Source organism: Lacerta agilis, chromosome 12 (genome assembly GCF_009819535.1).
Source record: "Lacerta agilis isolate rLacAgi1 chromosome 12, rLacAgi1.pri, whole genome shotgun sequence".
In the NCBI taxonomy this organism is placed as follows: domain Eukaryota; kingdom Metazoa; phylum Chordata; class Lepidosauria; order Squamata; family Lacertidae; genus Lacerta; species Lacerta agilis.
This window is the reverse complement of record NC_046323.1, coordinates 47,671,609-47,685,099: the sequence shown is the minus strand read 5'-3', so window position 1 is coordinate 47,685,099 and position 13,491 is coordinate 47,671,609. Positions and strand designations below refer to the sequence as shown.

General features: G+C 44.5%; 1 protein-coding gene across 2 annotated transcripts in view; it reads left to right on the top strand.

The window, feature by feature from the left end:
• Positions 1 to 13,491, top strand: part of SCN5A (sodium voltage-gated channel alpha subunit 5) — a 216,621-nt gene that overhangs the window by 65,058 nt on the left and 138,072 nt on the right. For both annotated transcript variants that reach the window (XM_033164901.1, XM_033164899.1), the window contains exons 8-11: positions 3,634 to 3,775; positions 6,402 to 6,599; positions 9,863 to 10,042; positions 11,945 to 12,325. In XM_033164901.1, coding sequence (XP_033020792.1) covers positions 3,634 to 3,775; positions 6,402 to 6,599; positions 9,863 to 10,042; positions 11,945 to 12,325 — 901 coding nt within the window. The remainder of the gene's footprint in view (positions 1 to 3,633; positions 3,776 to 6,401; positions 6,600 to 9,862; positions 10,043 to 11,944; positions 12,326 to 13,491) is intronic.

The following is a 13,491-nucleotide window of genomic DNA, read 5'->3' as shown; positions in this document are numbered from 1 at the left end:
TGGTACGTCGGTTTTCGAATGTCTCCATTGATGAACGTTTTGTTTTTCAAACAGCGTGAATCCGGAAGTAAATGCTTCGGTTTTCAAACACGCCTCAGAAATTGAACATGCCATGTGGCTTCTGTATATTGAGTTTTTGGTTTTTGAATGTTTCGGAACTCCGGTCTTCCGGAACTAATTACGTTCAAAAACTGAGGTTAGCACTGTATATATTTACAGTGGTACCTTGGCTCTCAAACTTAATCTGTTCCAGAATTCTGTTCCAAAATCAAAGCGTTCCAAAACCAAGGCACGCTTTCCCATAGAAAGTAATGCAAAATGGATTAATCCGTTCCAGACTTTTCTTAAAAAAAAACTAAAACAGCAACTTAACATGAATTTTGCTGCCTAACGAGACCATTGATCCATAAAATGAAAGCAATAAACAATGTACTGCAGTCACACAATCAATCACAGAGTCACACAAGCAAACAAACAAAAGAGCCGCAAAAACAAAAACACAAAATAAATAGCAAAAACAGACAGACCTCAGCGTAAGGCTCAAAACGGAAGTGCGGCACTCAAATCAGAAGCATAACACTCAAAACGGAGCACGTTCGGCTTCCGCAAAAAGTTCGCAAACCGGAACACTTACTTCCGGGTTTGCAGTGTTTGGGTTCCAAGTTGTTTGAGCACCAAGGCATTTGAGAACCATGCTACCACTGTAATCACAAATAACTAGCATTAAATTCTTGGCACCTCCCTCCATACAGTCAGGGAGTACCCTGCACAGATATTCATCGTAATGAAAGTGGTACCTACACCTGTGAAAGAGCACATTTAAAAAAGTAAACAATACGTGGATTTCATTCATGCCTAGCCTGGCCTCTCAGGCTTGCCACCTTTTCTGTGGCAAGGCTCCTGGGACTTTCACAGCTGCAGGGCATGCAAAAATGCAACAGGTGAAACTCCCACTGGCAGGCCTGCGTAGCTCAGTTGGTTAGAGTGTTGTGCTGATAATGCCAAGGTTGCAGGTTCTGTCCCCGTATGGGACAGCTGCATGAATTCATGCATTGCAGGGGGTTGGACTGTAGCATGACTCTACGGTTCTAGGTTTTGGGCTTCTTGCCCGTTTTGCCACAGTTAAAAGTGCAGGAGCCGTACTCTTTACGGGAGGGGAATGGCAACCTGGAAACCTGTTTCTATGGGCACTAGAGAGGCATTTGCCTTCTGCCTCTTCTGAAATTGTCAAGAAAGCTGGCTTGGCAAACCCCAAGGGTTGAAATGAAGACACTGGGGCAACGTGAAGATGTAACAAGAGAGCACCTTTGGCAACGGCATCCTAGCTATGGTTGCTATAGAAACCTTAATTGCCATTATCCTCTCTTGGACCCTCATTTTCATTTATAGATTGAGACCAAAGTGAATTTTATGTTCTATAGGATGAAACATCTTTGTTCCTCTGTTTCAGATGTATTGTTTCACCTCAAGTCTATAAATACGAGTAATTTAGGAGGAGAATGAGGCCTTAGAAAATTCTCCAGTGAACCTCAACGTTATTTTTAAAACCTCTTTAGGGAACTATTTCTGTTGTTGTTGTCGTTGTTGTTGTAGCGTTTCATTAGAAAATCCCTATAAGCACATAAAAAAAATGTTTTTTAAAAATTCAGGCACCTGTTAGACACTCTGCAGAGATAGAATTAAAGAAAAGCTTTTTGCAGTTTGCACTAAAGCCCTCCTGGAATAAGAGAACTTGTTTGTTAAGAGTAGCTAGCCATTGTTTCATCAGATTCTGGTGCCTGGACACAGGTTGAAGGGTGACTTAGCGGGTGGAGCTGGGCGGATTCAGGCAGGTCATGTGGGTAGGGATGCTTGAGAATTCGTTCTTTGCAAATTCCAGCGTCCTGCTGGGTCCATCACATTCTGTTCTTGTTTGTGATCAGCCAGGTGCCGCCAAGGAGCTCACAAACAGGGAAACAGCCGTTCCCTCCTGTTTGTCCCTTGTGGTACTCGGGGATACAGTGCATCTCAACATGGAAGTTTCACTTCGCTATTATGGTTAATAGCTATTGAGGAACACCCTCCATGAATTTGTCTAATCCTTTTAAAAAGCCATCTGAGCTAATTATGTTTGCCTCATACAGTAGAGGTTGATATCAGGCATATACAATCTCTGTTGCTGATTTGACAAAAAAAAGTCTTTAAAAATAAATAAATGTCCAGCCCACATTGTTGAGTACAGCCTGATGGATGGGTGGGCAGATTGATGCTGTTAACTGTCCTTAATCAATAGCACTGTGCTTTTTTATTGTGATTAATTGTATGGTGTCCTGTGGATGTTCTTCTGGAAAGATGCTAATGGAAAACGTTCGCATTGCCGCTCCTTGTAAATCAGAAGATTTTGATACGTGACAGGCTCGTTCCTTCCCCCTGGGCGTATAAGTTGTCCAGAGTATATTTGCTAGAAAATACAAAAGCAGAGACTTGGCTACCGGTAAATCCTTTTGGATTCTGTAAAAAAAAAAAAGAGCAAGTGTTTTCCAGCTGCGTTCCAGGGAACCTAGGGCTTTTGGAGAAGCTTTGTGAGGGTTCCTCAGTGGGAACATGATTCCTGAAAGACAGATTGCCCAGCCTCTACCAGTGTTGGGTTATTCTGGCTCATCAGTCTCTGTCATTTCCAGACCTTGAGCCTGCATAACTCCAGCCTACAAAACTTCTAAAGGAACTTGAAACAAAAATGAAGTGTCTGCCCCAAATTGCTGTCTGTGAACTGGAGTTTTGATATAGCCCTACATGAATTAGAGAAGGGGAAGAAATTTGATTTTCTTTGCACTTTAATGAGGATACCTCATTCACACTTTTCGAAGCAGCAGGATAAGCAGAACACAATTCTCCTTTGAGATTGGTGCTCTCCTGATTTCCCAGTGCAGTTCTCCAGTCAAATATTGAGTGCAAAAATGTATATATTAGGGCAAAGTGTGTGTAAAAATACATAAGTTTGAGAAAATAACATACAAGATCCATTATATTAGAGGATATGGCTTCCAAAAAAAATGTTGGGTGTTGGGATAAATTCTCACTAAAATGCTGAACCATTTTCATGATAAAAGGAGTAGCCACAAATTGCTACAGAAATGTGGAGAACCAATATTGGGAAAATGAAAGAAATCAAAATGGGTGGATTCATCCAGCCCTATATGTGACCTGAGTGATATTTAATGTTCATGGGGCCTTGGACAGAAAACAGATCACTAGTTGAGAGGCAGTGGAAAATGATGTGGTAGCATGATAAGATGAAGCCGTTGTTACATACAGGTCAATTCAGAACTCTGGGAGGAGAGATATCTTTTCTAGGACTGTCCAGACCATGTAGCCAGGGGGTGGCAGGTTGGTTCAGGTGGCAGCATTTAGGGGACAATGGAAGTCAGGAATAGTGGTTTCTGCAGCGAGACAGAGAGGCGTTGGCTCTAGCATGGAAGAATGAGTACCATTGGCTGCAAAGTTTCGTGTGCCAGTGCTGTCGGGTTTTTAAAAAAAATATTATTATTTATTTTTAAATTATTCAATGACTCCATTGCCATCAAACCTCCAAACTGAGCTGAGAGAATTTTCCCCACCAGTAGCCTTTATTGCTTATTGCTTCTCTTCCTGCAGTACATGTCCGGACAACTACATCTGTCTAAAGGCTGGTGACAATCCTGACTTTGGGTACACAAGCTTTGATACCTTTGGCTGGGCCTTCCTCTCCTTGTTCCGCCTCATGACACAGGATTGCTGGGAACGCCTCTATCAACAGGTAGAAGACTGATTTGTCTGGTTGCTTTTGTTTCTGGATAACCTTCTCCTTTAACACATCACAGACTCTATGGGCTTTCCATTTAGGAAAGGAGGAAACTTGTCTCCCAGGTACAAATTATTATGATTATGCTATTTATCACCCACCTTTCATACTAAGGTGGGTTAAAACAATTAACACACAATATAAAAAACAGTTTATAGCAGCTTACAATCACAAAAATAAGGTGGGTCCTAAAAATCTACACTCCAGGTGTCAAAAGACAGGTTAAAGTGGTGAACCTTTAGCCTTTGCCAGAAGGTGTATAATGAAGGTGCCAGATTAACCTTCCACAGTTTAGGGGCCAACACAGAGAAGGCCCTCTCCTGCACTGCAATCTCCCCTTCAAGCTTATGAGGGTGGTAGAACAACCAAGAGAGCCCCCTCCACTGATCTTAGCACCCTGCGGTCTGTAGGGAAGGAGACGGTTGTTCAGGTATTTGGGGCCTAAGTCGCTTATATCATGTCCTAGGAAAGTTGAGTCTGGGGAAATACCTGGAGCAGGAAATTTTCTCCATTTCTGCCATACGAACAATGTCAAACTCAAATGTGAATTTCCCAATGTAGTTTGTGGACTACGTTTGTTATTCCTTCAGTATCATTTCCCACACGATAAATCCCACAGTATGTGTTCTTTCCAGCCATTTATTTTGACTTGTTGACTCAGTCATAACAAACATGAAACCATATTGTGTCGCTTCATAATAAGACTGGAAGATCAGGTGCATTTAAACCTATCTTATTAACCAGCCTGTAAATTAAATCTGAATTGTTAGCTGCAATGTAAACCCTTGAATATTTGAAGAATCGTTTGTTGACCTGTGACATATAAAGTCATCATCTTTATAAATTGAGAAGGAAAAGGCACAGTGGTGAACTCAGCTGGCTTTGTGTATTTATCAAGTCATGAATTGGCTCCATTACAGGGTCACAGGGTTTCAGGGGCTGCTGTTTTCCTGCGGTGTAATCCTATGTGGCTCTGTGTGATTGTCACAACCACATAAGTGGAGACAGTCACGTGGACTTTTCCTGTCTAATTGGCACCCACCTAGGAATAAGGCTGCCAGTTGGGTAAGGAAAACCCATTAATCAGCCTCACCCATATAGCAGCATTGTTCATGGGGAAATGGCTCTTTTTGAAGGTAGCCTCAGGTCCATGCAATAACACAGGAAGCAGTCCATATGCCAGGCTTCACTGAACCCAAGGACCTCCATGCATACAGCTATTTCCCCATTTTATGCACAGGGGAATATTTTGCACACACAAAAGCGAGGCCTCAAGCATATGTGATAAATGGGTCAGCTGCGAGAGCAGAAACAATAGGCCTTCTTTCGCACCCATGGAGTTCCATACCAGAGCTCTGCAAAAAATATAAAGTTGTGACAACAATAGATGCATTGATTCATGAGAGCAGTTTAGTGCATACCGCTGGCAAGTCTTGGGCACATCAGTGTTAAATTCCCTTGTGAGCATTGCCATGCTTAAGTGAGGGGCCCCACCTCTGTGATAGCATCTGCTTTGCACACAGAACATCCCAGGTTCAATCCCCAGCATCTCTAGGTATGGCTGGGAAAGACCCTTGACTGAAATCCTGGCTAGCTTCTGCTAGCCATTGTAGACAATATTGACCTATCTGGACTGATGGCACTAACTCGGTGCAAGTGAATTAGTGACCAACTTTCAGACCATGCTGCCTTCACCGATATCTGCCAGTGATTGATGCTTTGTAAGCGGAGGCTAAGTGGATTTGCTTGTAAATAAACGTTAGTGTTCCTGTGGAAATAATAATTTTACTTCCTCAGTTTTATCCGTGTGTTGCTGTTCTTTTGTTTCAATAAAATATTTTTAGGTTGACTGGTTGAAAAAAGGTTTCCTGGTTGGCTTGCTAGAAACATTAAAACAATAAAATATACAAACCTGTAAAAATAAATCCAATACTGCCTGTGTAGCTGACATTCATTTCAGAAAGCTTTAAACAAACTAAGTGGCTGGGGTATTAGTAGTGACATGTGATTCTGTAACCAGGAACCGATCTCTAAGGCAGGGGTGATGGAACTCCAAGCTTACGGGATCTACTTGGTATTTTCTTGGACCACTAAGGCCCACCAGAGAATCATAGGATCGTAGAGTTGGAAGGAACCATGAGAGTCATCTTGCCACCCCCTGCAATTGTCTGACATGGGGCTCGAACCCACAACCCTGAGATTAAGAGTCTCACGCTCTACTAACTGAGCTATCCCAGCCAAGTGCAAAATATTGGCTTAGAAAGAGAGGCAGGCATAGAATTCAGCAAGAGGACACATTGGAGTGCCCTTCAGCTCAGGACGCTACCAGAACTGAGCTGCAGTGTTTTGCTCCTCCTGACTTGCCATATAATGAACTTCCTGAGCCAACCAGGCTAAGGAGGACCAATACACTGCATGGGCTCTTGACCTGTCACAAGAACAGAAATGAAAAACTGCTTGTCACTCCCATCAGCCTTATCTGAGAATGCAGGAAGAGTTGCTTTTGATAAACACAAAGGTTAAAACTAGCAATTCATTTTAATAATGAACTCCCCCCCCCCTCTCTCTTGGTCTTATTCAGACGCTTAGATCTGCTGGCAAGATCTACATGCTGTTTTTCATGCTGGTCATCTTTCTGGGCTCCTTTTACCTGGTCAACTTGATCTTGGCTGTGGTGGCCATGGCGTACGAAGAGCAGAACCAGGCCACCATTGCTGAAATGGAAGCGAAGGAGAGGAAGTTTCAAGAAGCCATGGAGGCTCTCAAGAAAGAGCAGGAGGTCTGTAATCATTCCAGGGGGTGGTGTCTCGGAGGAACCCATGTGGTTTTGTGTTCCCTTAATCTTTCTTTTGACAGCTGAGTTACGTAATCGGCAAAATCACGTAGTTCCAATCCCTGCCCCTCCATCCAGCCCCTCCCAGTCTTCTCCTCTGACCTCTCCCACCACCAATGCCCAGGCTCTGAGCCTTCCGCCTCTGGGGTTTCCCTTTGGGGTACCCCGGCTGGCGCCTCCCACCACTCCTTGTCATCCAGCCAGCCCCTGACAGCACTCTCCCACATGCATACCTCGCTCTCAGCCATTCCCACCTACCTTACCCACAATAACATAGTTAATTCCCAGCCAACCGCTTGTCACAAAGCAAAGTCTGATCAACAAAGAATCCCTGGCAGCATTAAACGTAATTTACAGCTATTAACCCACCTCCACCTATAGCAATACAATGCTGTACACACAGCAACATAAAGCATGCCTCCCACCCAGGTAGGGCCTTTCTCTCTTTCTGACAGTTCAGTCTCTCACCCTGAGTGGTATTAAGCCTCTTTGTAACATGCACAAACCTCACAACCCAGGCTCCCTCACTCTGGCCATTGCCCCTGCTCTTTCTTTCCTATCTGTGTGCAAAATACGTCACCAAGCCGCTCTCAGCATCCCACTACAATGCCATGTGTTAATTGGCAGGGTGTGTGAGTGTGTCTGTGTGGAACACAATCGGAAAGAGCCGGTTGGTTTATTATTATCATCATCTTTAAAGATATTCCCATGCTCAGTAGAAGGAAATTAATGGCTCTTCATTCAATATTTGCTGCCCTCACCATTAGTTCAAGTTAATTAGCATTCTTTTTAGATTTGCTGTATTGATCTTGCAACTTCAAACAGCCATTAGTATCCCATTATTCAACAAGTGGAATAATAGACGGGGTCAGCTGTTTAAACACTGCCAATGCTCTTATTGTACAAATAAAGAGGCTCACCAACTGTAGGCCAGGAGCACTGCTGCTGAGTATAATACTACAGTGGGTCAGATTGGCGTGAATGAAGCTGGCGTCAAGTGTTGTGGGATGGTTTGCCGTTTGTTCCTGTGGCTGCTGTGGGTGGCTGTTAATTAAATCTGATTTCTCTCGGGGGCGGGGGGCAGAATCCCTCAAACCTTGGAGGTGGGAACATATTCAGTGGATCAGATCATCTTTCTGAAGATGCAACTGTCCTGAAGACCCAGTTTGTGGTATTATGAGGTATAGCCCTTTTGAGACTATACCACTTCATACTTCAAATGTCGCACCACCTGAATTTTGATATTAGTTTGGGGGTGGGGGTCGTTCTAGATGTAACCCTGATACCCTTCCGATTCTCAGGATCCTGTATCTGTGGGTAAGAGCAAGCTTGCCAAGCCAGGTTCTTTTGCCAAGGTAATCGTTCGGGCTGGCTAATTAAATAACTGCGATTCGGCATAACCAAAGAGCTGCATTAAGCCTGGGTTCAAATCCCTGCTTAGCTGTAAAGCTCATGGGCGAACTTCGGCAACCTCTCGGCCTGACCTCAACACACAGGATTGTTGTAAAGATGAAATTGCAGTGAACTGGATGTTGAGGGTGGTGGAGGTGGGTGACCATCACTCTGAGCTTCTTGGTGGAAGGATGTAATAGGTAAATAAAAATAGACAACAGACAAGTGGGTACAGTCCAGAATGTTGCAATCTCTGTCTCCCACCTCATTTTACATAATAGGAACATTGGTGTGTGACTGAGTGGGGGCCAGGGGGAGGGATATGACACAGTTAAGGATGCAGTGCTGACCTCTATATCCCAAATGTGCATTTTATTGTCCTTTTCCTAGTTATTGGCTTCCTTTTTCATGATTATCGCAGGGTGGAGGAGTTGGTTTCGTTTCTAGGCTGTGTTGTAGCATTATTATTATTATTACTCTCTCTCTCTCTCTCCCCCTCCCCACCTAATTTGGCTTCTGCTCCATTTCTAGCACCTCTTGGTGTTATCAGACTTTCCCTGCAGCGATTTCTCCAGATAGCTGGCGCAGAGGGCATGCTGTCCAGGCATGCAGAGGAGAAAAGTCTATCTTATCTGTGTATTATGTACGTGTGGGCTGGCGTGTGTGTGTGTGTGTGTGTGTGTGTGTGCTTTAAGCCCATGGTTAGTGTTTATCGCTCTGGATCCCTGGCCACAGCAGGTTCTGTCACTTTGCAGGATAAGATTTTGCTTGCAAAAAAGAAAAAGGGAAATCTGTATCAGCAGAAATCATGTGGGCTGTTGCTTCTGCTTTCTTGGGAGAAGCAGAGATTTCACAGAAAGTCCAGCTCCATTGCTCTCGTGGTAGGGACCTTTGCCATTGCTCAGATGCCTCAACATTGGCTCATGACTCTTGAACATGTTTTTTTGGGGGGGGGGCAGTCTGCATGCCTCACACTTGAGTATCATGGCAGTAGATGATGGGATGGAGTCAGGATTCAAGTTCCAGCCAAGACACTGGTTTTCTGAGTGCCCTTGGTCATAGTACCACTTCACCCATTTCAGACCATTATTGGGCCAGTGTGGGCCGGTTGTGTAGTCAGGGAACTTTGCAACTATCAAATTGAAAACTCATCTCAAACTAAATTAAGTTTCCTCTTTAATATGTAGGGAAACATTTTCTAAGCACTATTGTGAATTAAATGATTCTGTGAAACCCACTGTGGGGTGGAATCCCTAGCATGTTGAATCATGTTTAGTTTTCTACAAGTTTTGCTTGGCAAGGAATGCTGAAATTGGTTTGAACGAGGCTAACTCTATAAGTTAAAGATATACAGGTGAAACTCGAAAAATTAGAATATTGTAGAAAAGTCCATTTATGTAAGCAATTGTTTTCATTAGCTACTGGAGTTTAATATATGAGATAGACGCAAGACATGCAAAGCGAGATATGTCAAGCCTTTGTTTGTTATAATTGTGATGATTATGGCGTACAGTTGATGAAAACCCCAAAGTTGAAATTGTTAATTTGGGGTTCTCATCAGCTGTACGCCATAATCATCACAATTATAACAAACAAAGGCTTGACATATCTTGCTTTGCATGTCTTGCGTCTATCTCATATATTAGTTTCACTTTTTAAGCTGAATTACTGAAAGAAACTAACCTTTCCACGGTATTCTAATTTTTCGAGTTTCACCTGTATATCTCTCTCTCTCTGCTATATATATAAAGTGTTACTGTATATAAATATAGTTTTAAAGGTAGCATATTTCTGTTTCATTCCTCTGCCCCTTCCAGGCATTAGCCCGAGGAATTGATTCGATGTCACTTAGCTCATTTGAAATGTCACCTTTGGCATCGAAAAATTCCAAGGAACGAAGAAGCCGAAGAAGAAAGAAGAAATCCTCAGCGGGAGAAGAGGATGGGGAAGATCAGAAGGGTCCAAAATCTGAATCGGAGGATGGCCAGCAGAGGACGGTTAGTCTTTCTAGGGGTAAAACTAGGCCTTATTTCACCCAGGCCAAAGACTCAGTTTGCCCCTGCCCCCACAGGCTGGGAGCCTCAGTGGTGCCCCTCTGGAGGCTTCACCTGGGGTAAAAATATCCTGGCTAGCCCCCTTCCCCTGTAGCTACAGCTCTGAGTCTTTCCCAAAAGTGGCAATAAAAGGGAAATTCCTCTCGAAAAAGAATCACTCATCCTGAAGATAGGAGAGGATTTCCCTCGAGGCGGGATCAGTACAAGGGTTGCCAGCCTTTCTAGGCCTGTGAGCATATTTGGATTTATCAGCATGTGCCCTGGGCACACCCACCTCTCTGGTCACTTCTCTGCCCCCTCCTTTGGATCCACTTACTTTAATCCTTGACCTCCAGGAGAAGGACTTTGTCACATACAGTATCAGGAATGGGAAAGACCATCCTCTGCCCGGGGCCCTGAACAGCTACTTCCAGTCTCAGGAGACTGTACTAGGTGAGATCGATCAGTGGTGTGATTCAGGATAAGGCCACGTTCCTGTGTTCATATCCACAATCCCACAAGCTGAACCTGTGAGGTATAGATAGCGCTGTGAGACAAGCAGAAGAAAAATAGCCATGCTCTGACATGTCATAAAGACCACCGTACCAGCGAGTTTTAGAAACTCCCCTTGCATCCATCTCTTTCCCCAGGTGTTCCAGTTTTCTGAACTGGACAAATTAACAGAGGCAGCCTGTGTAAAATATCCAGATTCTTAGCTGTTAGTGGAGTTAGCACTAAAATCGATCGGCATGCTGGAAGCCCTGCAACTGTTGGACATAAATTTGATAAATAAGCAACACACGCACACGACTTTGAAAATCCTCCCAGAACTACTGCTCTGTCTGTGATATATGAATGGGTTTTCCCCCCTGTGTTTATTTTTTGAGAGTCTTCATTCTTGTTGCTTAATTGAGTGGGTTGCCTTGCTAATTACAAGGTTGTTAAAGCGAAATCGGCTGCGTGAGCTGCTCTGCTCTGCTCTGAATGGGTTTTTGGCCGAATGCAAAAAGGGGGGGGGGGAGTCAGACTGGACGTGAAACAAAGCAGCACGTTTCTCAGCATGTTCCTCCGACTGATGAGTCGTCTTTTTCATTCTGCATCCAGCAATTTGTCATCTAAGCAAAGAACACAACAAGGAGCAGGGCTGGGCTTACAGCGGGCATTTCCTTTGCGAATGGGTGCTCAGCACCTTTTGAAAGGGGTGAGGACAAGTTGTCTTAGTGCAGATCAGTTCTGACCCACCCCTGTTCCCCAATTGTACTGGCAAAAGGAGTGGCTGTTTCATGGGAACCAGATTGTTTGCCCCCCTTAACAACCAGAAAGATTCGCTTCTCCTTCTATGCCATCATTCTGTTACATTCCCTTGCCCCTCTTACTCCATTGCATCATGGGACCAGTTCACGCAGTTGTGTTGGCCACTAAGCTTTCTCCAAATATTCCATGCGTACCTGCAAATGTGGAAGTAAAACAGCGGCTGTTGTCTTAGAGAACGGACAAAGTTTCTCTGAGACAATGTCTGTGGTTTCTATTCTATTTTTTCCTCAACCCCCCCCCCCCCCAACCACCATTTCCCTACCCTGGGTTTTCTCCAATGTCCCCTTGTGTCAATTACAGTAGTCTTGGCTCCAACAGGAAACTTTTTTCAAACCTGATTACATGCAGAGGGTGGGGAGATGAGGGAAGCCCCCCCCCCCCATGTTCCACATCTGACTTACTGGCTGGGAATTGCCCACTTTTTTGTTCTAAAGTATAGCGGTAGAATTAGACACCCTCTCTGACTCTATGTAAATGTGTAGTAACATTCGTTCCTTTCTACTCCACCCCTTGTATTTCTTTCCTTCCTCCGCCCTCTTTGGCTCCTTCAAGACTGTGCTGGGTTTTACTTCTGGATCCATGGAAAACTCAGTGAAGCGCAAGGCCAGCCACGGGAGCGTCTTCAGTTTCCGGTTGCGCAGCAGGGACCTTGGCTCGGAGGCGGACTTTGCCGATGACGATATCAGCACCGTCGGGGAGAGCGAGAGCCAGCGTGGGTCCTTGCTGGTCCCCAGGAGTGGGAGGCGGCTGAGCGTGCAGAGCCAAACCAGCCACAGCTCTCCAAACTACACGCAAAATGGCAAGAGGAACAGCTCGGTGGATTGCAATGGTGTGGTTTCACTGATTGGAGGAGGAGGAAGCGCGGACCCAACGACTCCGACAGACGTGCTGTTGCCACCAGTTATTACGGAGAAACCTGGAATGGGTGACACGGTGGGTCTACTTATCATTGTACGTCGCGTTCAGATTCTCTTTGTCACCCACCAAACCAAGCGCATCCCTGTGCTGCGTTGCAACTGCTTGTCATGCTGGCAGCCAAAAAACAGGAAATTTCTAAAAACCTTTGGTGGCACACCATCCATGGCTGCTAAGGTGTGTTAGGCTTGATGGACCAAAATATGTCAACAATTAAGATGCAGTCCTGGGCAATGTGTTACTGCAGCTATTAGGGGTTGAAAGTGAGAATTCCAATGGCCTAGTGTCCCCAAACACACATCTCTGTTGCAATGGGCCCTAGACCCTTAGAGTAGCATAAGCCAATATGGTGTTTTCCAGATGCTGTTGGACTCCAAATCCCATCAGCCCTAACTAGCATGGTCAGTAGTCAGGGATCATGGGAAATGTAGTTAGCCCAACAACGACATCTCAAGGGCATCATATTGGCTACCCTTGCCTTAGAGATATTTGTGAGCTTGGCTAGGATGATTTGGGGATTAGTGGCTGCCTATGCTAAAAAAAATTCTGAAGCTTACTCTTGAAGTGGCACCTCTGAGGGCCAAGGATGCAACATCCAGTTTTTTTTTTAAAAAAGCCCCTCTTAGCATCCTTTTATCCAGGGTACCTTCTGCTTATCTTCCCTGGTGTTTCCTCTCTTACTTTGCTTTTGGTTCTGTTCCATCCTTCAGCTGATCTTGCCAAAGTTTATCTCCCGAGGCCTGTCTTATAATGCCTTGACTGGCTCTGTCCAAATTGATATTGAGAGTTCCAGGATTTCTTTCTTCTTGGGGGCTGGGGCTGGAATTGGGAAAATTATTATCCCATGATTACTTGTAAGTTCCATCAGAATTGTGAGCGACTTCTAGTTATTCCATTGCTGTTGCTGTTACTTAAGAAAAACATGGTGTTTATATAAACTTCATTGGAAGTGCATCAGAATTAAAACACGCATGCTCTGCATCTGTCAAGTTCCATATTGACTCATAGCACCCATGTCAGGCCTGGGACTTGGCTCAGTAGCAGGATGCAATAGATCCTTAGTGTGACACAAACAGGTGATGGCCAAATGGTCCAGAGGCAAGAGATGTGGTCAGAGTTGGCCTGGAGTTCGTGTACTGGGCTAGGCAGACAGGAATTAAGAGCTGGAGTCAGGAGACATGGCC